Genomic DNA, 26,912 nt, shown 5'->3' on the forward strand with positions numbered 1-26,912 from the left:
CATGACCTTTTCAAGTATTCTGACATATCCAAACTGATCCATGATACCTGGTATGTGATATATAGGCCCAACACCATAGTAGGAGAAACATGCCCATATCATGATGCTTGCACCACCATGCTTCACTGTCTTCACTGTGAACTGTGGCTTGAATTCAGAGTTTGGGGATCATCTCACAAACTGTCTGCGGCCCTTGGACCCAAAAAGAACAATTTTACTCTCATCAGTCCACAAAATATTCCTCCATTTCTCTTTAGGCCAGTTGATGTGTTCTTTGGTAAATTGTAACCTCTTCTGCACGTCTTTTATTTAACAGAGGGACTTTGCGGGGGATTCTTGCAAATAAATTAGCTTCACACAGGCGTCTTCTAACTGTCACATCACTTACAGGTAACTCCAGACTGTCTTTGATCTATAATTTTTGCACCTGCGTATAAGTTTTCCCCTCTCCAATCAACTTTTTAATCAAACTACGCTGTTCTTCTGAACAATGTCTTGAACGTCCCATTTTCCTCAGGCTTTCAAAGAGAAAAGCATGTTCAACAGGTGCTGACACTGACTGAATGCCACACTACTATTATTGTGAACACCCCCTTTTCTACTTTCTACTTTTTTACTAATAGCCCAATTTCATAGCCTTAAGAGTGTGCATAACATGAGTGCTTGGTCTTGTTGGATTTGTGAGACTCTGCTGAATCTACTGGTACCTTGTTTCCCATGTAACAATAAGAAATATACTCAAAACCTGGATTCATCTTTTTAGTCACATAGCACTACTATTTTTCTGAACACTACTGTACCTGAGCTCAATTTTGAGCTTCATGGCAAAAGCTGTGAATACTTATGTACATGTGATTTGTTTAAGTTTGTTTATTTTTAATAAATTTGCAAAATCTCAAAAAAAAATTCACATTGTCATTATGGGGTATTGTGTGTAGAATTTTGAGGAAAAAAATTATTTCATCTATTTTGGAATAAGGCTGTAACATAACATAATGTGGAAAATGTGAAATGCTGTGAATACTTTCTGGCTACACTGTTAAGGTGCAGATTTTTCTCATGTTAAAAATGTGAAAGGATTCATGCAGGGAAACTATTCTGCAGCAGTCTGTGCTTTGGATTAAGCTGCTGTTGTTGCAGAATTTATTTTTATGAAACATACACTTAGATTTAAAATCAATCTCTCAGAAGTAGGAGTTATGTTTATTATGAAATGTATATTCTGAAAAAAAAAAACAACTAAAGCATTGCTACATAAGATAATCTAAGGTTACATTCATACCAGCTGAAGTGACCCAAATCTGTTTTTAACTTCCTGTCACAACTGCAATAAATCTGATCTTTTTGTGTATTGTGAACATAAATAAATAATTTATTTTCAAATCAGATCACTTGCATTTACATTACTCTTTGAAATGATATGACATGAAATGTGTGCATCTTTCTTTTTTTGCCACACACATTACATTTGTGGTAATTGTAGTTGTTCACATTACCAACTGAAGTGGCACAAATCAGATTTATTTTTATTCTTTTTTGTTTCTGGAGTGCACACTTTTATAGAAGATTATGTTCACATTACCAGCTGAAGTGACCTTCAGCTGGCCTTTTCCATGCATGTGACACAGATCTGATCTTTTCTGAATGATGTGAATGTGCAAGTACTGATGAGATCAGATACACCTAAATGAAAGAGAGCTGCCCGGAAAAATATCTCCGGGGGGTGGCAGGGTCCAAGTTATTTAGCAGTATTGTGATTTTACCCGATCTGTCCATCATCACATAAGTCATATAGTCAGAAATCAGATATGATCACATCTGCTTCAGATATGCGAGTGACCCAAATCTGATTTTAACTTTTCACACAACATTAAAATAAAAGAAGTGTGTGTTTTCATGTGGACGTAGCCAATGTGGTCCAAATCTGATTTGTATTTAATCCCTGGCAATGTCACTGCTTTAAAAACAGTCAGATCAGATTCCGATCATTTTAAAATATGAATAAAAACCATCCAGCTGGGGTAAGAAAAAAAAGTCAATGTTGAGTTCACTTCAGGTGGCAATGTGAACGCAGCCAAACAGTATCTTGAGACTGCAGCAGAAAGAATTAGCTTTGATCGTCAGTCATACATGAATTAAAGTGTCTGCCCAGCAGCCAGAACATGATAATAAACACTGGAGCTGGGCTCGACATCTGTCAGCTTTGGAATAAATAAAGTGAACGGGCCGAACATCAGCCACGAGTAAAATGTTTGGCTGTGTGGACTGGTAGAGTACGGATGAAAGAGAGCTTTGTGTTATTAGAAATAAATACAGACAGATACAATCAAGTCTGAGTGACAGCGTTAGATTAGAATTCCCACCACATGCCTGCTTAAAACTTAAAATCTGGGCTGAAATGTGAATTGAAGCACATGTGCTGCACGTCTGTTTGGGAGACGGATCCTCTATTGCTCTGTCTGAAAACCATCACATATACTGACGCAATGATACGCGGCACCCAAAAACGCTGAAGGAACTCCAACCTTTGACCTCACTGTTTAGTATGAGGTTCTTAAATATGTCACTGATAATACTTCAAGAGGACAAGTCACGTGTGGTTTTGTGAAATGGGCGATTTTGCAAATGTGATTATTGCTGGTTTATTTTGAAGAGTTACTTGGCCAGCCTCCTCGCCACATCTTTGTATGCGCTCTCGATCTCAGACTCAGTAGCGCGGGTGTTGGTGAACTCCTCACGTGTTTCGGCGTTCTTCAGGTATCTCCACACCCCCATCATTTCAGAAGGAATGTCGTAATTGCGGTACTTCTTCGCGACAACCTAGAAGAGTGATAGCAGTTTGTCTCAAAATCCACATTTAAGCAAATAATATATTTTCTACTGCACATAAAATGAATATAAAGCCTGCAGAGGATCTTAAACTAGCTTAATGCAAGGGTACCTGTATGTAAACATAATGAAACGTAAAAGTAACTCTCAAGCTAATGTAATATAGCCTGCAGAGAAGCTAAATTGTTCTTAAACTAGCTTAATACAAAGGTACCTGTATGTAAATATAACTAAGCGTAACAATAACTGTCAAGCTAATATAATATAGCCTGCAGAGAAGCTAATTTGATCTTAAACTAGCTTAATACAAAGGTACCTGTATGTAAATATAACTAAGCATAACAATAACTCTCAAGCTAATATAATATAGCCTGCAGAGAAGCTAATTTGATCTTAAACTAGCTTAATACAACGGTACCTGTATGTAAACATAACGAAACGTAAAAGTAACTGTCAAGCTAACATAATATAGCCTGCAGAGAAGCTAATTTGATTTTAAACTAGCTTAATACAAAGGTACCTGTATGTAAGCATAACTAAGCGTAACAATAACTGTCAAGCTAATATAATATATCCTGCAGAGAAGCTAATTTGATCTTAAACTAGCTTAATACAAAGGTACCTATATGTAAACATTACTAAACGTAAAAGTAACTGTCAAGCTAGCGTATTATAGCCTGCAGAGAAGCTAATTTGAGCTTAAACTAGCTTAATACAAAGATACCTATATGTAAGCATAACAAAACATAAAAGTAACTCTCAAGCTAAGAAATATAAAACCAGCAGAGAAGCTAATTTGATCTTAAACTAGCTTAACATAAAGTGACCTGTATGTAAATGCAACTAACCATAAATGTAACTGTCAACCAAGCAAGATATAAAGACAGCTGAAAGCTAAGGAGATGTAAAACTAGTGGAATGAAAAGCTACAAGAATAAACATCTAAGTATAAGTCTTTATACTGTGATGTCAATTATAGGTTCTCTGTCGCCATCTTGGTAGGTTTTTACTCCACCCAAACTCAAATGCACTCACTTATCCGTTACCAAGCTAGCTAAGGCTAACAGGCTAATTTTGGGTTGGTGTTTGACTAATGCATATTTTATCTACTGGGTGGTCCTTCTTATGATGGGTGTGTGCATGTAATAAGCGCTATGACTGGAATATTGGCTTTATAAATGTGGCCCCATCAGTTTAGCTAACATAACTGCACTATGGATGCCTTCTAATTTGTAGCAACAGCGCTAACTTACAAATAAAATAATACTCAAATTTCAGCCAGTGAACATTCTGGAACGCTGACTTTTCTGTGATTATTTTCTCTGATATGTAGCATAAAATGTCCACAAAAGACAAACGTGGTGGAGTTCACAGCAGCTACCAGCCACTGCTAGCTGTGCTCTGCTAGCACCAGCACACACAAATTATCATTCAAACTGACCACGGCTCAAATAATTCATAACTTCATAGACTAAAATAGCTTAAATGGATGACTTGCATTTCACTCATAGAGAACAGAACCATTTTGTGGAACCAGCTGTAAATTTTAAGATTCTAACATGGGGGTCTATGGGGACTGACTCCTTTTTGGAGTCAGCCTCAAGTGGCCATTCAAGGAATTGCAGCTGTTGGTACTTTGGGCTGAACATAAAAATAACAGAGTACTGTATAAAACTACCTGAACATAAAATTATCTGAATATGCAGCTAACTGTATTGTTAAAAATACCGAAATAATAATACCAAGTGAAAATAACATACATTAAATCTTAAGCTAACTAGACATAGAAAATAACGTAATTTTTAGCCAAATGAACATTAAACTAAGCCCTATCCAGGTGTATATTTCATGGTAAGTGATCTGGATCCTGTTCCAGATTTGCACAACATTACAGGATAAGGATCTCATAGATTGACACACACACACACACACACACACACACACACACACACACACACACACACACACACACACACACACACACACACACACACACAAAAAAATCTAGGCTGCCACATCACTTTCTATTTCTTAATGATCAGTTAGATTTGTAAATGAAAATATTTTATGTGTCCTAACAAATACCCATGGTGCTAACTGTGGATCTATTTTTGGCAGGCGTGCTCCTGCTTTACCTTGACTATGTGTAGTTTAGGCAGCAGGTTACAGTCTGCAAGAGTGAGCTCGTTCCCGTCCAGGAGGCTTCGGCTGGAACTTTTTTCCTCCTCCATGCTGTCTGCATCGATTTCATCCGGCAGGGGACTGCTCAGATAGTCATCCAGCTTCCTCAGGGCCCTGGTCAGACCTTTCTCCAGAACTGCACAAAGAACAGAAACACAATGACGAGGCCTTCAAGGGGTCTCTGGACCACTGATACCTGAGTGCATGAGAATGTGTTCTTCTGCAGAGGATTTCTGATTTGAACCTGACTAGGTGGCAGCACAGCAGACTTCGGCCTCCAAACCCTGGGCTCTGCTACGACCTAGTGGAGGTTTAAAATAATCGCTGCCATATTTTTTTTTCTTTTCTCATCCTGTGTTGCATGAGAGCATGTGTGCTTCTGGGTGTAAAAATGCCACTAAAATGAGCAGCCCACCAGCGTTGGCCTCCGGTTTGGTGTTCTTGATGTAAGCCGAGAACTTGGCAAAGATGTCGTTTCCAGCTGTGTTGGACTCTCTCTGCTTGGCAGCCAGTTTGGGATACCTGAGCAGACGGGGACACGCTCAGAAATGTCGACCAAAGCATCTGGAGAGCATTAACACCTGGACTGGAGCTCAGCTCAGACTCAAGACCGAGTTGGCTGTGAAAGTTTTCCCCCACTGAGGTCCGTTTGTAATGTGAAAAACGTAGCCCATAAAATAAATAGATTTAATCTGACAAGCTTTTTTTTTTTTTTTTTTTGTCATTTTCAGTCTTTTTGAATCAAAACAAGAAAATAAGAATTTGATTACATGTGTAATGTTAATATACAATTTATTATTTGCATCTACTGGGTAATCTTGCATATTGTACACTTTAAATTTTTAGGTGTCCAAACACAACAAAGAATGAAAATGCCGTTTATTTAGACTGTATGCCAAAACCTTAAAAAATACATAAAATGCAAAAAATTCAATACTTTAATAGTTTTTATGTATATAAGCTTCACCACTTTTCACAATTAGTGAAAATTACATTTGAGTAATGTAACAAAGAGGGAAGAAAACATAAAATATTCATCCAAATTAGATGGCAATATATTTTCAAAATTTTCCACTGGGATTAACAATATTTCTGTTTTTTTTTTGTTTTTTTTTCACTACCAGTAGAAAAATAAAATGTTATTTTTCTTTCTTCTTTATGTAGGCTAACAGAAATTAAAATTTGAAATGTCCAAATATTCCTATTCTAATTATTATTATTACATTTAAGATTCTTGGCACCCATTTCCTTTATTTTATTTTTATTTATTATTTATTTTTGGGGGGGGGCAGCATTTCAGTAAATATACAAAGGATTGACAGGGTTTCAAATAATAATAATAATAAATAAAAAGTTTCTGTTCATTAGATAATTGGCAATAATCACTAAAAATATCTAATCACTTATATATATATATATATATATATATATATATGTCCAAAATCCTACTTCATCACTTACAGAAGACATTAAAAGACATAAAAGACATTATGTATTTTTAAAGGAGAAAATATTTACATTTTAGTAGTTTCTCTGCAAGGAGTTAAGCAGCAGGTGTTTGTTTCTCTGTCTCCACCAATATATCCAAAATGCAATGACAAATTTTAATCAAATATGGTAGATAAACTCAGTGGATTAACCACTCGCAACATAAGTCATGTCAAAGTCATAGGTCAAAGTTCAAGCTTAAACCAGAAGTCATCGTCTAATGTCAAAGTAATTGGGTGAAAGTTGAGATCAAATTAGATGTCATCGAAATTATATTAATGGCCATATCTCAGGTATTAGATGACATCTGAAAAGTTTCCTGTAGAGATTTCTGCTCTCCTGGATCTAACAAATGTATCAGAACTCTGACATTAACAATGTAAAAGTAACCTTTTTAAGTGTATATGTTTGTAAACCTTTGCACAGTCCAACATGTTTTGCTGTAGCAGATCTTGTTCTGCACAATATTTCACTTGAATGCCTGTTTAATAAAGATCAATATGTTAGATTTAGAAAAATAAGTAAGATGTCCAAAAATAATGATTAAGTTAAAAAAAAAAGCCAAGAATCTGAATCTGGATCACCATCAGCATCCAAAGTTAATGCATTATTCCTGTTACATTTAGTAAAAAGGGGAAAAAATTGCAGAACCCCACAAAAAGTGATGTTGGGTGAGGTGATGTAGTGCTGTGAAACTCTTACTTTGGAGGACAGAGAGCTTCTTCAAGAAACTCTTCGATTTTGTTGACGTCGGTCTTGACCTCTCCGTTGAAGGTCAGGAATGGAGGGTGCGTCCCTGGCGCGAGGTTATTCAGGTCCGCCGGCTTCCTCTTGAGGTCGACCGTGGTGACGTTGAACACGACGCCTTTCAACCACAAGATCATGAAGAGACGCTGAGAGAAGGGACAGTTACCGATGCTTTCTCCATCACTGCCTGCCTGCATTCAAACACAAGCACACAAAACGGTTCCTATAAAAAAATTAATACATTAGCAAAGCTGTTTTCAGGCATTTGAGAAGCCTGAAATAAATCAAATGTTTCCTGCTTGTCACTGATTAGATCATGTTTTGTGTATTGTTCTCAGCATTTATTGGAGTCCTACTAACCACTAGATGTCGCCCTCACAGTGTTTCAATCCAAGTAATTGACTTTTTTTAGTTTTCTAACAGCAGTATTTCACAGCACTGAATTATTTTATAAAATAGCTGTTTTATTAAATGTTTCATTCAAAACATAAAAACTCCAAATGATAAAACTGGTTCATTTGCTGTTCCAAAGGATGCAAACATTTAATTAGATGTATTATTTACTATTTCAATCAAGACATAAAAATCCCAACTGACGAAACTGCTTAATTTGTTTTGCAAAGTCGAATTACTTTGACACTTTGGTTCATTTGCTATTGCAAAAGATTCAAAAAAATTTTAAGCATTGTTTTGTGAAATACCTGTTTCAAAAAAGTTTGAAAACATTCAAAATGGGGGGGGGGGGGGGGGGGGAGAATGTTAAAAAATGATTCTGACTTAATCACCTAATTTATTGTTTTGAAATATTGATTCACTCACATCAGGAAAAAAAAAAAACATCAAGCATTTGTTTGATAATATTTTGAGGATGTTGAAACTGATCAGTGTTTTGATACAGTGATTAATTTTTCTGAAAATTATTTGGAAGCTAAATTTATGATGGTGATGATGGTGCTGTCTCCATGACAACCCAGCATCCATGCTACAGATAATTATATGACTATAGGTATAGCTGTGTTTGTAACTTCATTACCCCAGCTGATCACAGAACAGTCTGTGGCCAATAATACATTTTCGAAATGCAAAGATGTAAAATGTGTACTGAAGGTAATTATTGGATGATGTGTTTGTGCAGCAAAATATTACTCTGAAAAATGGCAAAAAAAAAAAAAAAAAAAAAAATATATATATATATATATATATATATATATATATAAGATGCTTACTGCAAAGATTGGAACTCAAAAATGTAACTCGAGAGGAAACAAAAATCTGTTTATTGCTATTCAATTTGTTATAAAGACTGAAACAATGCAGAATCTATGTAGCCTTATACAGTGACACACAGAAGCAGAAATGTTTGGGCATTTACAGATTTTAAAAATCAATGACTTCATTTTTACATAAAATTTTTAAACATCGAGTTTTACTATTAAATTTTCTAAAATTGCACTGTTTAAACTCACCATACAAGCAAATGTCTGCAACATGATGCAAACTAAATTTAAAAAAAGGCCAAAGCAAAAATAATAAAATGCAGAAGTATATGCACTCTTTAGCACAACACAACCAAATCATCACTTGCACAACCAGTTTTTATCCACTGCTAGTGATTTCTGTCTGTCTGTCTGTCTGTCCAGCTGTCCCAAAAAGGGCTTAAGCGTTCTGAAATCAATTCCTCTCGCATTTTTAGGAGGAATTTCATGAAACTTGGTGTAAGTCCTTGTTACAGGTTGGTAATACACATATTATCATATCATTCGAGTTGGGCTCATTTTACCAGAGTTATGGTGCTTGATTAACAAATCCAGATTTTGTCAGTTTCATGAGTGTGTGTCTGCATTCTGAAATCAACTCTTCTCATACTTTTAAGAGGAATTTCATAAATCTTGGTACAAGTCCTTGTTATACTTTGGTAATACACATATTGTAAATCGTACAAGATTGACACATTTTGGCAGAGTTATGGCCCTGGATAGTAGAGAAGCTTGAATCTTTGACTGGACTGGGTTGACGAGGCACCTATTGTGCTCTAGTTAGCACCCTCCTAATGACAGGGCAGCTGTCCCTCCTAATGATGGCACGGACGCCTCTCCTGACGGCTTCCCTGACGGCTCTGTTGATGACGTGAATGACTCATTACCATGAACAGACAGTACAAAATCCCAGTTAACTTTAAACCTGTTAACACATTGAGACAGAAATTAGTTCACCCTAAGGACAGGATCCCTAGCTAAAAACAGAGCAATGTAGTGCATTCTATCAGATGTCAGGAAAACTGTAACGAACACTACATAGATGAGACTAAGCAGCTGTTACACAAAAGGCTATACCAACACTGCAGAGAGTGTGCTGGTGGACCTCAGTCTGCAGTTCATTTCCACCTTAAAGACACTAACCACACATTTGAGGACAAGGAAGTTAAAATTTTAGCCAGAGAAAGGAAATGGTTTGAGAGAGGAGTGAAGGAGGCATTTTATGTGAAACAGTTGAAACCCAGCCTTAACCAGGGAGGTGGACTGAGACACGCTTTGTCCCCCGTTTACAATGAGGTACTCAGGTCAAAGCAGTTTCAGTCTTTTGTTCATGGTAATGAGTCATTCACCTCATCAGGAGAGTCATCAAGAGAGCCGTCAGGAGAGCCGTCAGTCCCATCATTAGGAGGGACAGCTACCCTGTCATTAGGAGGGTGCTAACTAGAGCACAATAGGTGCTAATTAGAGCAATTGTTTAGTCACTAGCCTATAGCAGCCTGCCTCTCGGGAGGAGGGGTCTGGTTAGGTTTAAAACTCCAGCTTTTGTGGCTTCTGTTATTCTTCTCTACAAGAGTCAAGACAGAAGTCAAACTACCAGAGCAAGAATTTTAGTTGAGGAAGCTTCTGCGATTTGAAGCGAAACAACCTCGTGTCAAGCAACCCAGTCCAGTCGAAGATTCAAGCTCCTCTACTTCAGGAGGAATTTCACTAAACTTGGTACAAGTCCTTACTATAGGTTAGTAATACGCATATTGTAATACTGTACAAGATTGACACATTTTGGCAGCATTATGGCCCTGGATTAACAAACCTAGACACTGCCAGTTTCATTCATTTCATTTCACTGCATTCTGAAATCAACTATCACATACCTTGAAATGTTACCAAAATGTGGCAAGCACTTGTACCAAAGAAACATTTGCCAGTGGGGGACATAGAGGTCAGGGGATAGATACATGAAAGTTCATTTAATATGGCTCTGTGTGAATTGAAACAGCATGGAAAATCTGTTCAGAGTAGGTAGTACTCAAAAAAAATGAGTTACCATACCAGAAGACTTGTTGTGAGGGAAGCCACCAAGACACCTGTGACAACTCTAAAGGAGCTACAAATGGCTGTGATCGGAGAGACTCTCTGCATTGTGCAGCTTTTGTTTTGTAGAAAGAGTATAATTACAGAAACTTTGAGAAGCCTGAATTATTTTTGATGTTACAAAAAATTTAAATGTGTAAAACTCAAAAGCTACCCAACCTATCTTGCACTGGTCAACTCCAGGGGTTTGTCCTTAACTTATCTAAAAATACCCACAATAACTGCAAACTGAAAAGTGATACTGAGGTCATATCACATGCATTGTCCTTATATTATCATTCCATGTGTTTTTTCTTACATCGAACGTTCATCCTGAATGCAGGATCAAGTTTTTTTTTAAATGAAAGAGAATGCAATCAATTATTTGTTGATTAAAACTGGGAGATGGGATCACTTTCGTTTTATATTTGCTTGCATGCACTGAGATCACATCTGCACCGACACCCGATCCACTACTCGGGCTGAATTATACATAATGATTCCATTAGTGGGTTCAGGCCTGCAGACCAATAACAATCCTGCACAATGCAAGTGCACTGACCTCCAGATCAGCCTCCCTTCATGCATCCAATCAAACAGTAGGAAATCAACCATTTAAAGTAATGTTGTGTAATATGCAAAATGTTACAGGTGTTGGCTGGCGTGTAACATATTTATTTATTTATTTATTTAAAGATCCATGCATAGAGCTGGTAGCAAAGACCAGAATGCCGAGTTGTCAGTCGAAAAAGTAGCTGAGCCAACTTTATGTGTAGCAGCCTTGTGTGCATTGTTGTGGAAGGGCTCAGCAGCACACATGGTAACACAATACACAACAGCTAATAATGGCCGATCAACATCTAGAACATGTTGGACAAAAGCCGTCAAACACAACTGGGCTTGTGTAGGAGTGATGTGCTGATGAGTGAGTCACACAGAGCTAGTTTAACCACAATTATTCTGTTTGTTTCACAGATAAATGCATATTGCCAAAATACATCACTTTTTGGGGCTTTTTTAAAATTTTTACAGTGGCTATTATTAGCTTGTACAAAACTAATGGCGCACAGTTAACTTTTGCGAATAAATTCTAGAAGCAGATGGAAATGTATTTATCATTATCATACAAGATTTTAATAATAGCACAAAAATGAGCAATAATGAGTGTAACATGCAGCAGTGACTGTGCTCCCAATGGAAGGGAAGCTATGGCTAATAACATACATATCAAACAAATTAGCTTTCCACTGAGATCAATGCAACAACGCTAATGAAAGTGCTAGCAATGGATGCAATGCAAGTTGCATAGTGCCCCCAACATTTCTGAGGTGGTAAATGTCTGTGGAGACGAATGCGACGTGCAGAGCACAAGCCGTCATTACATGAGCTTTTTAATAAACTAATGCATTCAAGCGAATGTCACTGAAAATGCTAGCAATAGATGCAATGCATGTTGCATAGCTCCACCCACAGTTCTGAGGTGGTGTTCGTCTGTCTAGACCAATGCAGTGTGCAGAGCACAATCCCATCATTATATGAACCCTAAGTTCAGTTCATGCAATCAGGCTAATGTTACGATAAATGTGAGCAGTAGTTGCAAAGCAAGTTGCATAGCGCCACCAACAGTTCTGAGTTGGTGTCGCTCTGTGTTGACCAATGCAGTGTGCAGAACACAAGCTTGTCATTATATGAACCTTTAGGTCAGCTAATGCAGTCAAGCTAATGTCACTGTAAATGCTAGGAATAGATGCTATGCATGTTGCATAGCGCCATCCACAGTTCTGAGGTGGTGTTCGTCTGTCTAGACCAATGCAGTGTACAGAGCACAATCCCATCATTAAATAAACCCTTAGTTCAGTTCATGCAATCAAGCTAATGTCACAATAAATGTGAGCAGTAGTTGCAAAGTAAGTTGCATAGTGCCGCCAACAGTTCTAAGTTGGTGCAGGTTTGTGTTGACCAATGTAGTGTGCAGAACACAATCTTAACATTATATGAACCTTTAGTTTAGCTAATGCAGTCAAGCTAATGTAACGGTAAATGCTAGCAATGAATGCTAAGTATGTTGCATATCGCCACCATCAGTTGTAAGGTGGTATAGGTCTGTCTAGGCCAACGCTCAGTGTGCTCTGCATTCGGATTGAAGGATGATACCACCCTTTGCACGAGCTAATTGGGTCAGCACGTCCAGGCAGCACATGAACCGTGAGATTTTGCACCCGCTTCACATACAATCAGCCGCCTCTAAGGTTTCTCGGGGGGCACTCAAGACCAACAAGCTATACAAGGCTCAAAACGACACCACCGTACTGACTAGATCCAAGCGTTTGGCATCAACTGCAAGTGATGAGGTGCAACATCTATGGAGCTATATTTGTGCAGAAGACTGATATATTTAGACTTGAAAAAGAACAGGGATCAGAGGCTAACCATCAAAACGGTATCCCGCATGGAACTGCTAAATCAAATCTAAAAACAGCATAGTAAATTGTGACACCCATTCTATCAAAACTGCTTCTGGCATATTCGATGGATGAATATCACAGCAGTGAACCGACGCAAGCTTCAGGATCACTGTCACAGCAATCCGGGTTCACATAGTGAGCCGGTGCCGCTGTAACTCTACCTGTACTATTGGGTTACGCAGGCTTTCCACAACATGCAGTAGTACCAGTGCCACAGTGAATACTTTACTGAAAATGAAAATACGAGCACTTTAAGCATAATTGTGTTCATGTCTTACCTTGACAAACAGCTCAATATCAGGGTCTTGACCTGATATTGACATGGCGCCTAGTTTGGTTCCTCACCTTGTTTTTTTTTTTTGTTTTTTTCTTAAGCCTTGCTATTCCTTGGAGGTCTACATACTCCCCCAGTAGAAGGATAAAAATGTGGATACCTTCTCTGAGCTTTCTTATCTCTGGTTCCCCTCAGCTGTAAGATCCTGACTAAACGGTTCCACCACCTTTAGTCCCTCTGTCTGGTTTTCGGTCTTGCTTGTTAGGCTGAGAGTCATTCCAGGTGGCAGATAGAGTAAAGCTCAGAGCCCCATGCTCTGATTTAGACCAGGCTACAGATGGAGAGCAGAGCTCTGTCTCACTGATACAAAGTGGGGAACAGGTGTCAACCTATACCAGGGGGCGGAGCTGTCTTTTCCAACCACCACTGCCAACACCCCCCCCCCCCCCCCCCCCCCCATACGTCATCTTTTCATTGCCTGTTTACATGTTAAGTACGTTTCTCAACTGAAGGAGCCTAGGGTCTTGTCAATTACTCAAGTGGGGTGGGTACATTCCAACACTGGAGCACCTGAGGTGTTACATTCACTGCCTTACAAGTTCCGCCAGTTTCCGAACTGCTGCAGTTTTTATATAAATCCAATGGAAGGAGGTTGAGTTTAAAAATCTAAAGGTTCTGGCAGTTTCTCAAGTGAGGGAAGCCAACATTCCTCCAATTTGGCACCAACTGGAGATGGTCAAGTTGGTCAAGAGGTTTACAGGTCCTGCCAGTTTTTCAGCTTGCTTAGCCCTAACTTGACAACTGGGGGATCTGTTGGGTGACATGCATAGCAATCGTAATGACTGTAACTATTTTATTTCCAGTGTTTAGTCCCATTTTTTTCTTTCTATTTAACATTTGAAAGCTACAATGTGTAGGATTTGGTGTCATCTAGTGGTGAGGTTGCAGATTGCATCCATGATTTTGTTTTCATTCACATTGAGTAAGTTGAGTATGGCAGAAAACCCATCAATTCATTGTTACATGTTGGTGTAGTTGTTCTATGTCACGTTTAACACATATGTATTCTTATTGTTGTTACCAGCCTGAATGTGTAGTCTGATTGCTTATATTTGTGTCATTTTTGGGGTATGTGGAAGTGTTTGAATGCATGTAAGCAGCAGCATACCTACTTAAAATTGTATTCAAGTTATATTTAATCACCTGCAGGTGATGTCGAGAATAGAGCTGAAACAACTAATCGAGTCAATCAATTAAAATCGATTATTAAAATAGATGTCAACTAATTTAGTCATCGATTAGTTGCTCAATAACTTTGTTTTACCGCAAATGTTTCGTTTCTTCCATATAATCAACTGAGCTTTGCTTTGAATCTTGAACCACTGAAGGGGTGCTTCGAGCTGCTGCTTCGTTGGTTTCATTTGTTTTATTTCACTTTAACTTAATTTTTCCCCACTAAAACCCTAAAGAGCATATGTCTGTGAGGAATATTTACCTTTTTGATGTTAAACTGACCTGTTATGGTCTTCTGAAACAGTTGATAGATGTATTTTATGCTAATGCCGATGCTAACGCGTTAGCATGTCTATGGCGTTTTCAATGTTAAAGTTAGAATTAAGCTGCTGGCATTTCAGCATGTTTGTGTATTTGTTTTCTGTATAATAATTAATGCTCAGCATTTGTTGTCGTAAAAGAGTCAAATGTATTACAAATTATAATATTTTTTAATTTATTTTTATTTATATATTAATAATAATAACAACAATAATAATAGTAATAATAACTAATAATGCTACAATACAATTTTAGAGAAAGAGACATGAGTCACATGTGTCATTGTGAAATAACCACATAGTTTACAAGTTATACAGAGAATGTTGCACATATGAGTCGGGCTACAGTTTTTGATTTAGGTTTTATGGTTAACTGGTTATGCTAATTGCTCATTTGCAGCAACAAAAATACCTCTTTTTTCACCATATATTTTATAACATTTATATGTTTCAATGTTGTTTTTTGGAAATTCAGCACTTTGGTAAAGCAATGTCATTTGAAATAATTATTTTTGTTCTTTATTATAAACTGTTTTATTCTTTATTATTTTATATTTCAACAGCCAAGGGACATTTGATGATTTGTTGATTTTCAAGTATTTTAAGTTTTCAAATAATGTTCTGTTGTTAAATAAAGTGATGGAAGGAGAGAAAAATTGTTTCCCTGGCACATTTTTAAAAAATTCCCCGCTAATCCGATTAATCGCGTCGAAACCCCATCAGATTCATCGATGATCCAAATAATCGTTTGTTGCAGCCCTAGTCGAGAAGTCGTGCCTTATTGCTGCACGACTGTGATGTTAATACAGGAATTGGCATTCATGCATGTAAACATTTTCATCCTAATTAATGCAAATAAAGAATCAGTGGAGAATAGTGTGATGTCATCTGAGAATGTGAAAGGACAGAATGAAATCATTTCTATTTTTGTAACTGATTCTATTTATAGAGCAGCCCCCTCTCCTGGCAGGCGTACAGAAGTGCAGACACAGGAGATGTTTTTGGAAGAAAAAGTGTGAATGATGGAAAATCCAACATTTTCACTGTTAAGTAGTTTATGGGGTTATTTTATCTTACAGCAAGCGTACGTTAATTTCTGTAAGCTTAAATTAAAGTTACAGCCTTGTTCTGCAAATATACACGATAATGAGTGTAGCTGGAAGTCATGGATGGACACAGATTTAACCCTAATGTAAGTAAGACCATTTGGCTGTTTCCTTGTTTTAATCTGTAGTCACCACAGCAAATCCAAGTGACTATTCAATATTCCGAATGTCCATCAGGCTGGATGTGGAGACGGCATAATGCCTGACTGAGAAGCCTCTGAGAGGCGGACGCCCAGTACTTTAGCCCTCCTTGCTGTCAGGCCAGAAGCTGAATGAGGACATGCTACAGAGAAACTTTCAAATCCTGAACAAGATTAGAGAATGGAAAGGTGTTGCTGCTGTTTTGGATCTATAGTTTGCTAGCTAACTAGCTGACCGACCTCCTTTAGGGACCTTGGGACCAATGGACCTTTGGATCAATGATCCATCCCCCATGCCAACCCTGACATGAAGCGTGGAAGATCGAATGAATAACAATTCAGTTGGTGTATTTTACTAACTAGCTTGGAGTGTGTTGTGTTTTATCTTTATGTAACCAAGCAGTATCTCTTTGTGGTAGGATTCAAACACTAGAGCGTTCCTTGATGAAACCAGTGCTCTACCAGGTCAGCCAAAAGGGAGTCACCACTAGTCAAACAAGAAGGACCTCATCCTGAAGTGACAGCTGCATTCAAGCACTAGTAACCTTCACCCACTGGGACTACATGGTCTCCTGCCAACAACACCAATTTTGAAGGAGTGATATATCCTCATGGCTTCCGGTGGGATTTGAACACCAGCCTTCTCACTCATGAGACTAGGCCTAGCCCGGGCCTACTCTGTTTTCAGAAGGTCCGTTAGTCAGATGGTCGGTTAGGGTTTGGGTTAGAGTTAGTTAGGTTTTCTACTGAAGCACAATGACTTTTGTAATTACCGGTCCTTCTGAACATAAGGGTGTCGCCTGAGCAGCCATAAAAGTTTAACTCTGCTCATTTTTAGCCGTGGCTGCTTACTTCAGCTTCCTTGTATCTCTTCATTATTTTTCCCCATTTTTCTTTGTACTTGTCTTGAGTTTTTAACTGGTAACTTGTTGAGCTTAATTTGTTTTTTGTTTTGTTTTATTTTGTTTTTTTTTTATCACTGTACTTAAATTATAGTAAATGTATGAAGTGCAATATTACATTTTAAGGTATTTTTGTTCATATTCTTGCCAGACCTGAAAATTATCTGAATTTAGCAGAGACAATGATAAACTAAAATGAAATAAAGTAAAATAAACTGGCGCTTGTGTTTATGTACTTGAGACAGGAGGAAGCTGAAATCAACGGCTTGTTTGGCTAATCATTGACAGACACGTTGAGGCGGCGTTTGAAGCCTCCTGTCCACATACCACAAACTGTGACAGCAGTTTCATCAAGACAAAGAGTATGTAGGTCAAAGTCCTATATATATATATATATAATATCGTACAAACAACTTCTTATTTACTGCCCATTGTAATGTCGATACAAACACGATTTTCTAGCCGTGTAGTTTTCGTCAGGTCCAATCATTTATATTAAACTGATCTTTCTGTAGAATCATAGTGTTGGGAAGGTGTAGTGACACGGACCTACAACAGGGGGCGTTAATGAACGGACAATGGATAAGCCAAGAAGTAACAATTTAATGTTGTGAATTGCACAACGGAATACAGACAAAAACAACTAGAGGAGTACAGTCAATTGTATACAAGGTGACGTGTGGGCAGGCTCAAGGATAGAAGACGTCTGTCCAAAGAAGAGCCGGATCCCACACGGCTTCCACTGCCAGCGGATCTGAAGAACACCGGAGCCGCCAAGTCCCGAGCCCCAGGTGGCCACCATCTCCAGCTGTCAGGCCAGGTACTGCTGGCAGAAACAGAAACAGTTAGTGGTGGGTGTGTGAAGACACACCCAGTAATCTCTTCGTACTTAGTTCCTCCGGGAGGGAGAACCTCCACCTCCAGAAACAGAAACACCCGTACAGCTCATGTCAGTCGCTTCTCTGGAAGGAGTGAGAGGCGAAGACGTCGCAACCCACACTATACGCCAATCCAGCAGAAGACTGTCTCCACTGGACAAACGGCTGCACACAGAACAATATTCAGTCTCAGTAAGTCACAGCAGAGAAGGTTACCTTGCTTGGTAGCTGATTTCTCGGCGGGGAGGTGGAGTTGCAGTCCGGCCTTTATGGTGATGGTGAGTAGTGGATGAGTGACAGCTGGTACGGATGATGAGTGACAGCTGTCACTCCTGGTCGCTCCGACATCCTCTCGTGCTTGAAGCCCGCACTTCAAGCAGGGCGCCATCTTGTGGTGGTGGGCCAGCAGTACCTCCTCTTCAGCGGCCCACACAACAGGGCTCCCCCCTCAACGGGTGCCTCCCGGCGCCCGACCAGGCTTGTCCGGGTGACGGGTGTAGAAGTCGGCCAGGAGGACCGGGTCCAGGATGAACCTCCTCTTCACCCAAGAGCGCTCTTCGGGTCCATAACCCTCCCAGTCCACCAAATACTGGAACCCCCGGCCCTTCCGACGGACGTCCAGGAGCCGGCGTACTGTCCACGTGGGCTCCCCGTCGATGATCCAGGCAGGAGGCGGTGCCGGTCCAGGGGCACACAGTAGTGAGGTATGGCAGGGCTTGAGTCTTGACACATGAAAAACGGGGTGTATCCGCAGTGAAGCTGGCAGCTTCAGCTTCACTGCGGCCGGACTGAGGACTTTGAGTATGGTAAATGGTCCAATGTACCTGTCTTTTAGCTTCTGGGATTCCACCTGCAGGGGGATGTCCTTTGTGGATAGTCAAACCTCCTGCCCGGGCTGGTATGCAGGGGCCGGGGAACGCCGGCGGTCTGCATGGGCCTTAGCCCTCGTCCGGGCTCTGAGCAGGGCAGAGCGGGCGGTACGCCACACCCGACGGCACTTCCTCAGATGGGCCTGGACTGAGGGCACCCCGACCTCTCCCTCCACTAGCGGAAACAATGGGGGCTGGTACCCCAAACACACCTCAAATGGGGAGAGGCCGGTGGCAGATGAAACTTGGCTATTATGAGCGTACTCGATCCAGGCCAGTTGGTCACTCCAGGCCATTGGGTGCGCGGAGGTCATGCAGCGGAGGGCCTGCTCTAGTTCCTGGTTCGTCCGCTCTGCCTGCCCGTTCGTCTGGGGGTGGTACCCAGACGAGAGACTTACGGTGGCCCCCAGTTCCCTGCAAAAACTCCTCCAGACCTGGGAGGAGAACTGAGGACCACGATCAGAGACAATGTCCGATGGAATCCCATGCAGACGCACGACGTGGTGGACCAGGAGGTCTGCAGTCTCCTGGGCCATTGGGAGCTTCGGGAGGGCCACGAAGTGGGCCGCCTTGGAGAACCGGTCCACTATCGTGAGGATGGCGGTCATGCCCTGGGACGGCGGGAGGCCTGTGACAAAGTCCAGGCCGATGTGAGACCAGGGGCGATGAGGCACGGGCAGAGGCTGGAGTAGGCCTTGGGTCCTGTGATGGTCGGCCTTGCTCCTGGCGCAGATGGTGCAGGCCTGCACGTACTCCCGGACGTCGGCTTCCAGAGATGCCCACCAGAAGCGCTGCCAGACCACTGCCACGGTTCTTCGCATCCCTGGGTGGCAGGAGAGTTTGGAACCGTGACAGAAGTCAAGGACTACAGCCCTGGCCTCTGGTGGGACGTACATCTTGTTCTTGGGTCCAGTCCCTGGGTCCGGGTTCCGTGTCAGGGCCTCCCGGACGGTCTTCTCCACGTCCCAGGTAAGGGTGGCCATGACAGTGGACTCGGGGATGATGGTTTCCGTTGGGTCTGACAGCTCGGTCCTGACTTCCTCCTCGTGCACCCAGGACAGGGCATCAGACTGTTGGTTCTTCGTCCCGGGGCGGTATGTGATCTGAAAGTCAAAACGCCCGAAGAACAGTGACCAGCGGGCTTGCCTGGGGTTCAGACGCTTGGCGGTCCAGATGTACTCCAGGTTCCGATGGTCCGTGAAAACTGTGAATGGTACCGAAGCTCCCTCCAACAGGTGTCTCCACTACTCCAGAGCCTCCTTCACCGCAAGAAGTTCCCGATTGCCAACGTCATAGTTCCTTTCAGCCGGGGTCAACCTGCGGGAAAAGTAGGCACATGGGTGGAGAACCTTGTCAGACTCCCCGCTCTGGGATAGCACGGCTCCTATCCCTGAGTCAGAGGCATCCACTTTGACTATAAACTGGCCTTTTGGATCGGGCTGCACCAGAACTGGCGCAGTCGAAAACCGGCGTTTCAACTCCCTAAACGCGGCTTCGCACTGATCCAACCAGGTGAAGGGGACTTTTGTGGAGGTCAGGGCTGTCAGGGGGCTAACTACCTGACTGTAGCCTTTGATGAACCTCCGGTAAAAATTAGCAAAACCGAGGAACTGCTGTAATTTCCTACAGTTTGTTGGTTGGGGCCAATCTCTCACCGCCGCAACCTTGGCCGGATCAGGGGCGATGGAGTTGGAGGAGATAATAAACCCCAGGAAGGATAAAGAAGTACGGTGGAACTCGCACTTCTCGCCCTTCACAAACAGCCGGTTCCCCAATAACCGCTGCAGGACCTGACGTACATGCTGGACATGGGTCTCAGGATCCGTCGAAAAGATGAGTATATCGTCTAGATATACGAAGACAAACCGATGCAGGAAGTCCTGCAAGACGTCATTTACCAAAGCTTGGAACGTAGCGGGCGCACTGGTGAGGCCGAACGGCATGACCAGGTACTCAAAGTGACCTAACGGGGTGTTAAATGCCGTCTTCCACTCGTCTCCCTTCTGGATCCGAACCAGGTGGTACGCATTTCTAAGATCCAGTTTCGTGAAAATTTGGGCTCCATGCAGGGGTGTGAACACTGAATCCAACAGAGGCAAAGGGTATCGATTGCGAACCGTGATCTCGTTCAGCCCACTGTAATCAATGCATGGACGGAGTCCGCCGTCTTTCTTGCCCACAAAAAAGAAACCTGCACCCATCGGGGAGGTGGAGTTCCGGATCAGCCCGGGCTGTGGAGCGTGGGGAAGGTGGCACCTTTTCGGACCCGGAAGGAAGAGGGACGGCTCGTGCCCGGCCACGCCCCCCGCCCTGCTCCCGACGGTGTTCCTCTAATCGGTTATCTAAGCGTATAACCAGATCAACAAGCCCATCGAAATCCTTAGCCAGTAAATGCTCCTTCAGGACCGGAGACAGTCCATTTACAAAGGCGGCACAGAGCGCAACGTTGTTCCAGCCGGACCTCGCTGCCACGATGCGGAAGTCGACTGCGTACTCAGCTGCGCTCCGATGCCCCTGTCTGATTGACAGCAGCAAATTAGAAGCAGATTTGCCTCTATGGGGTGATCAAAAACCTGTTTGAACTCCCTCACAAACCCAGTATACATCGTTAGGAGCCGTGAATTCCGCTCTCAGAGCGCCGTAGCCCAGGCGCGTGCCTCTCCTCGAAGCAAATTTATTACCTAAGCCACCCGGCTGGCGTCTGACTCATACATGACGGGGCGCTGTGAAAAGACGAGCGAGCACTGCATTAAGAAGTCCGCGCACGTCTCAACACAGCCCCCGTACGGCTCCGGAGGGCTTATGTAAGCTTCAGGGGATGGCGGGGGGGGGGGGGGGGAGGGGGTCGTTGAACGACCAGCGGAATGTCAGATTCAGGCCTCCGGTCAGCAGGAGGAGGTGCTGCAGCAGCGCCCTGTGCCTGCGCTTCCACCCGGGCGGTGAGAGCCTCCATCCTCCGATTGAGAATAACATTCTGCTCAGTGACTAAGTCCAACCGAGCAGTGAAAGCGGTTAAGATTTGCTGCAGCTCACCTAACATGCCTCCTGCTGACGCCTGTTCACCTCGCTCTTCCATTGGCTGTTCAAGCGATGGTTGACGCCCCTCGGGATCCATGACGCTGGCCGAGAAATCCTGTTGGGAAGGTGTAGTGACACGGACCCACAACAGGGGGTGTTAATGAACGGACAATGGATAAGCCAAGAAGTAACAATTTAATGTTGTGAATTGCACAACGGAATACAGACAAAAACAACTAGAGGAGTACAGTCAATTGTATACAAGGTGACGTGTGGGCAGGCTCGAGGATAGAAGACGTCTGTCCAAAGAAGAGCCGGATCCCACATGGCTTCCACCGCCAGCGGATCTGAAGAACACCGGAGCTGCCAAGTCCCGAGCCCCAGGTGGCCACCGTCTCCAGCTGTCAGACCAGGTACTGCTGGCAGAAACAGAAACAGTTAGTGGTGGGTGTGTGAAGACACACCCAGTAATCTCTTCGTACTTAGTTCCTCCGGGAGGGAGAACCTCCACCTCCAAAAACAGAAACACTCGTGCAGCTCCTGTCAGTCGCTTCTCTGGAAGGAGTGAGAGGTGAAGACGTCACAAACCCTCACTATACGCCAATCCAGCATAAGACTGTATCCACAGGACAAACGGCTGCACAAAGAACAATATTCAGTCTCAGTAAGTCACAGCAGAGAAGGTTACCTTGCTTGGTAGCTGATTTCTCGGCGGGGAGGTGGAGTTGCAGTCCGGCCTTTATGGTGATGGTGAGTAGTGGATGAGTGACAGCTGGTACGGATGATGAGTGACAGCTGTCACTCCCGGTCGGTCCGACGCCCTCTCGTGCTTGAAGCCCGCACTTCAAGCAGGGCGCCATCTTGTGGTGGTGGGCCAGCAGTACCTCCTCTTCAGTGGCTCACACAACACATAGGGCAAATTTAATGTGACCTTGCGACATTACAAGTTAAACATACGTACGCCTTGTCACTGTGACGGGATGAACCACCCAACTACTCGCGGCTTATAAGTCCCATCCCACCTTTTATGGCACAGCTCAGTTTGTTTTATGGTGATTGTTGAGGATTAAAGTGCTGGAATATCCACCCAGCTATGAGTATGCCTTCACTTCCGTAATGACCAGTGATTCATGTTTATCACAGCTGTTGTATAATGACCTACAGACAGCAGATTGTTCAAGGCTTCTTATCAAAATCTGTACTCTCGACTGGTATTGCGGCTCGCTGAGGTTTCTGGTGTTTGTGTAGCCTCTGGTATTTTCAAGTACTTCAATAATGATTAAGAGTTGCGACATTTAGTAGAAAGTCTTGTCGCTGCCACAAGGACTTGGGCAAAGTTCCTCGGTTTCCAATCAACAAAATGACCCCTATGTGTACTGGTAGCACATATATAAGACGCCAACAACGGTTTACTCAAGCATGGAGTTGACTTGGGTTTCTATGGTCATACTGTCATCAAGTTAATTATTACACCAGACTACCTCCAGACTGAAATACTCACAAATTTACTGAGATACAGACATTAGAATATGTCTTCTTGATGTTGAAATTTGGTCAAAAATGTGAATCTACGCTTCATTATTTGTGGAATACTTGCAATACGTGCTTCTGAACAGTTACAGAGTTGATCTGATTTCTATGATTACACAGTTTTTAAGATTTCTTTTGTGTTGTGAATAAATTCTTCAATTTGGAAATATCACATCATTCATGTCTGACACTGAGGTTATTATAATTAATTTAATGATAACTAATCAACAATAAATTACAAGACCTCTGAGTCTGATGTCATGATTTTGCAATTGGGTTCTTGCTTCATGTATTTGACAAATATTATTAAAAGTTATTAAAAGCTAATGCTGTATTTTTGAATCTGCAGATACGCAGCATTAATTACATAAAATTAATTGGGTGTCAAAATGGAAAGAAAATGAATTACTGTGGCTGTGGAAAAAAATACATCACCTCTTAAATCTAGAGGAGGAAGAGGAAGTAGGTGGAAGAGGAAAAGAAGAGGAAGTGGAGGTGATCAGAGAGGATGATTAAAAACAGGGAAAAGGAAGAAGATGGGAAAAAAGAGGAGGAGGAAGAGGATGAGGAAAGGGGAGAAAGAAGAAGAAAAGGAGAAAGAAGAGGAAAAGGTGGAAAAGGAACAAGAAGAGGTGGAACAGGAAAAGAAGAAGAAAATGTAGATGAGGAAGAGAAGGAGGTAGAAAAGGAAAAGAAGATGAGGAGGTAAATAAGGAAGAGGAGGTAGAAGAGGAAGTGTAAGAAGGAAGAAAGAGGTGGAAGAAGAGGATGAGGGGAAAAGGGGAGGATGCGGAGAAGGTGGAAGAGGAAAAAGAAGAAGAGGTGGAAGATAAAAAAGAAGAGGACATGCAAGAGAGAAAGAAGAGGAGGAAGAAGAGAAGGTTAATGAAGAAGAGGAGGAGGTAGAGAGGAAAAAGAGGATGTGGAAAAGAAGAGGAAGTGGAAGAGGAAAAAGAAAAAGTACATGAGGAAGAGAAGGAGGTAGAAGAGGAAAAGAAGAGGTAAATGATGAAGAGGAAGTAGAAGAGGAAAAGAAGAGGTAAATGATGAAGAGGAGGTAGAAGAGGAAAATAGGAAGTGTAAAAGGAAGAGGCAGAGGAGGAAGAAGATGAGAAGGTGGAAGAGGAAAAGGAAAAAGAAGAGGAAGCGGAAGAGAAAAGGAAAAAGTAGATGAGGAAAAGAAGGAGGTAGAAGAGGAAAATAGGAAGTGTAAAAGGAACAGTAAGAAGAGGAGGTGGTAGAAGAGGCAGAGGAGGAAGAAGATGAGAAGGTGGAAGAGGAAGAGGAAAAAGAAGAGGAAGTGGAAGAGGAAAAAGTAGATGAGGAAGAGAAGGAGGTAGAATAGGAAAAGAAGAGGTAAATGAAGAAGAGGAGGTAGAAGAGGGAAAATAGGAAGTGTAAAAGGAAAAGGAAGAAGAGGAGGTGGTAGAAGAGCCAGAGGAGGAAGAAGATGAGAAGGTGGAAGAGAGAAAGGAAAAAGAAGAGGAGGTGGATGAGGAAAAAGAGGAGGAAGAAGAGCCTTTGTTATTGTATCTCCATTGATACAAACAATGAAAATTGTCCTCCGTATTTAACCGTCGTAATTAATTAATTAGAACATTCGACCATGAGGAGCAGTGGGCAGCTGCTGCAGATATGAGCCTTTTATTCAAAGTGCGACATATTGACACAATATTTTATGCAACAGTGTCAACTCAACATGTGATCCAGAATTAGGTGCTTCCTCATCCGTCCTATGGGGTAGGTTTTTTTTTGGGTTGTTGTCTGGAGTCAAAAAGACTTTTCTATATACGTAGTGCAGTAAAACATAATCCTGCTTTGCAATATCTCCTGCATGTGGTGTTACCACATGATGAAGAGTGAAGATGAAGCTTTGCCATCATGTCAACCTCCTGAGATGTAATTTATGTTTTTTACCTTGACATACAGAGAGATTTCGGGCTGACTGGGGTCTGCCGGTGCGGCGCTGCTCTTATCCAGAGTCACGTTCTCCAGAGTCTTCAGACTGTAGTCCATAGACTCCTCCGGCTTGGAGGTAGGGTGAGAGTACGCCATAAGCATCCCATCTTCCGCATTGTCTTCCTCGATGTGAATCGGCAGGTCGTCACACGGGTCTACAGGGGAAGCAGAGGATTCCGAGGAGGTGGATGAGCGCCTGGACCCAGGTGATCCAGGCACTTCGCCATTCACCCCCTGTATCAGCTCAACTTTCACCTGTTCTTCTGCTCTCCCCTCCGGAACATCTAGAGCTTTATCTTCTTCATCGCTGGATGAGGAGGATGAGCTGCTGCTGCTTCTGCTGCTGCTGTTCTTCTTTTTGGTGACCATGTAATCTGGTGAAGACCTCTGTCTCTCTGGAGAAGCGTGGACCTGCACCTTGCTGTACAGCTGCTCCTTCTCATCACCTGAATCCTCATATTTGGGCTCCTGGATTGGACTTTCAGTTCTGTCGCGGGGCTCCTCGGTTTTATCATCTACAGTATCATAGATGTGTTCCATGGTTTTTGGCTTTGTTCTGAGGTTTTTAGCGTGGAGGTGTGCTGGAGGTGTCAACCTGGTGGCACACAGTCTGCCTGCCTCTCTGACTGACTGACTGAGTGCCTGAGCAAAGTCCAGCGATATCTCATAAAAGACCTTTGATCCTGCAAGTTAACAAGTGATTTATGAACAAACAGGAACTTGTGGCCTCAAGGACAGACTGTGCAAGGATTTATAAACCATTATTCTGTGAAATATTGACATCTAATTTAAATTCTGAAAATCCCAAGTTTCAAGCAACTTCATCAGTAGTATTAGGCCAGATAACTTTAAAACAAAAAACAAAAAAAAACCAAGTTCAGATTTTCATACAAGCATCAAATTATGTATGTCCACAACCTGAAAATTTTATATGGCGGCCATTTTTCAAGATGGCTGATGTTGGTGCCAATAATTTTTCCAGTTTTTGATTAAATAAATAATAATAATAGTAATAAGAATTTTATTTGTAATGCACCTTTCATTAATAAAAATCTCAAAGTGCTACAGGAAAATAAATAAATACAAACCAAGGATAACCGAGAGATTAAAAACAGAATAAGCCCATTCTTATGATATTGGCATCAATTCATGTTTTTGACCGTTCCGGATAGCATTTGTGACATAAAAAAAAACATTACCTTTATATTCCACAAGTTAAATTCATGCTGTTGGGCATAAACAACTTCATGGAGCCACAGGTGAGTGCTGGGTATATCGTGAGCATTCTACTTCCAATAAATAAATAACTTACACCTCATGCATACTAGTTTGTTTGCTTTTTTAAAGAAAAAAGTATATTTTCAAATATAATGTGCAAATTATGCTCCAAAGATGTTTATAGGCATGTTGAAACACGAATAATTGTAATATACACATGAAAATCCATACATATTGACATCAAAATCATGAAATTTGCTCTATTATCATGTTATATGACATTTTTTCTTTTGTCTTTCTGATTGGAAATGGTGGCCATCTTGGATTTTTTTTATTTGCAAACATTCTTTTACAATTGATCACCGTATGTGACACTTTTGGTGCTTGTATGACAGTTTGAGCGAGACTTCCTTTTATTTGCAGCCAACA

At 41.7% G+C, this 26,912-nt stretch overlaps 1 protein-coding gene across 2 annotated transcripts; it reads right to left on the reverse strand.

The window, feature by feature from the left end:
- Positions 1 to 1,431: 1,431 nt before the first annotated feature.
- Positions 1,432 to 26,057, reverse strand: clic5b (chloride intracellular channel 5b). 2 transcript variants are annotated; one of them, XM_034161644.1, is made up of 5 exons: positions 25,224 to 26,057; positions 7,201 to 7,436; positions 5,426 to 5,532; positions 4,965 to 5,146; positions 1,432 to 2,820 (listed from the first exon to the last, which is right to left on the reverse strand). In XM_034161644.1, the coding sequence occupies exons 1-5, from the start codon at positions 25,803 to 25,805 to the stop codon at positions 2,656 to 2,658; spliced, it is 1,272 nt and encodes a 423-aa protein (XP_034017535.1). In that variant the 5' UTR covers positions 25,806 to 26,057; the 3' UTR covers positions 1,432 to 2,655. The 2 variants fall into 2 exon arrangements, with proteins under 2 accessions (XP_034017535.1, XP_034017536.1); XM_034161645.1 differs by lacking the exon at positions 25,224 to 26,057 and adding an exon at positions 13,315 to 13,711.
- Between the last annotated feature and the right edge of the window lie 855 nt (positions 26,058 to 26,912).

Source organism: Thalassophryne amazonica, chromosome 21 (assembly GCF_902500255.1).
Source record: "Thalassophryne amazonica chromosome 21, fThaAma1.1, whole genome shotgun sequence".
NCBI classification, from domain to species: domain Eukaryota; kingdom Metazoa; phylum Chordata; class Actinopteri; order Batrachoidiformes; family Batrachoididae; genus Thalassophryne; species Thalassophryne amazonica.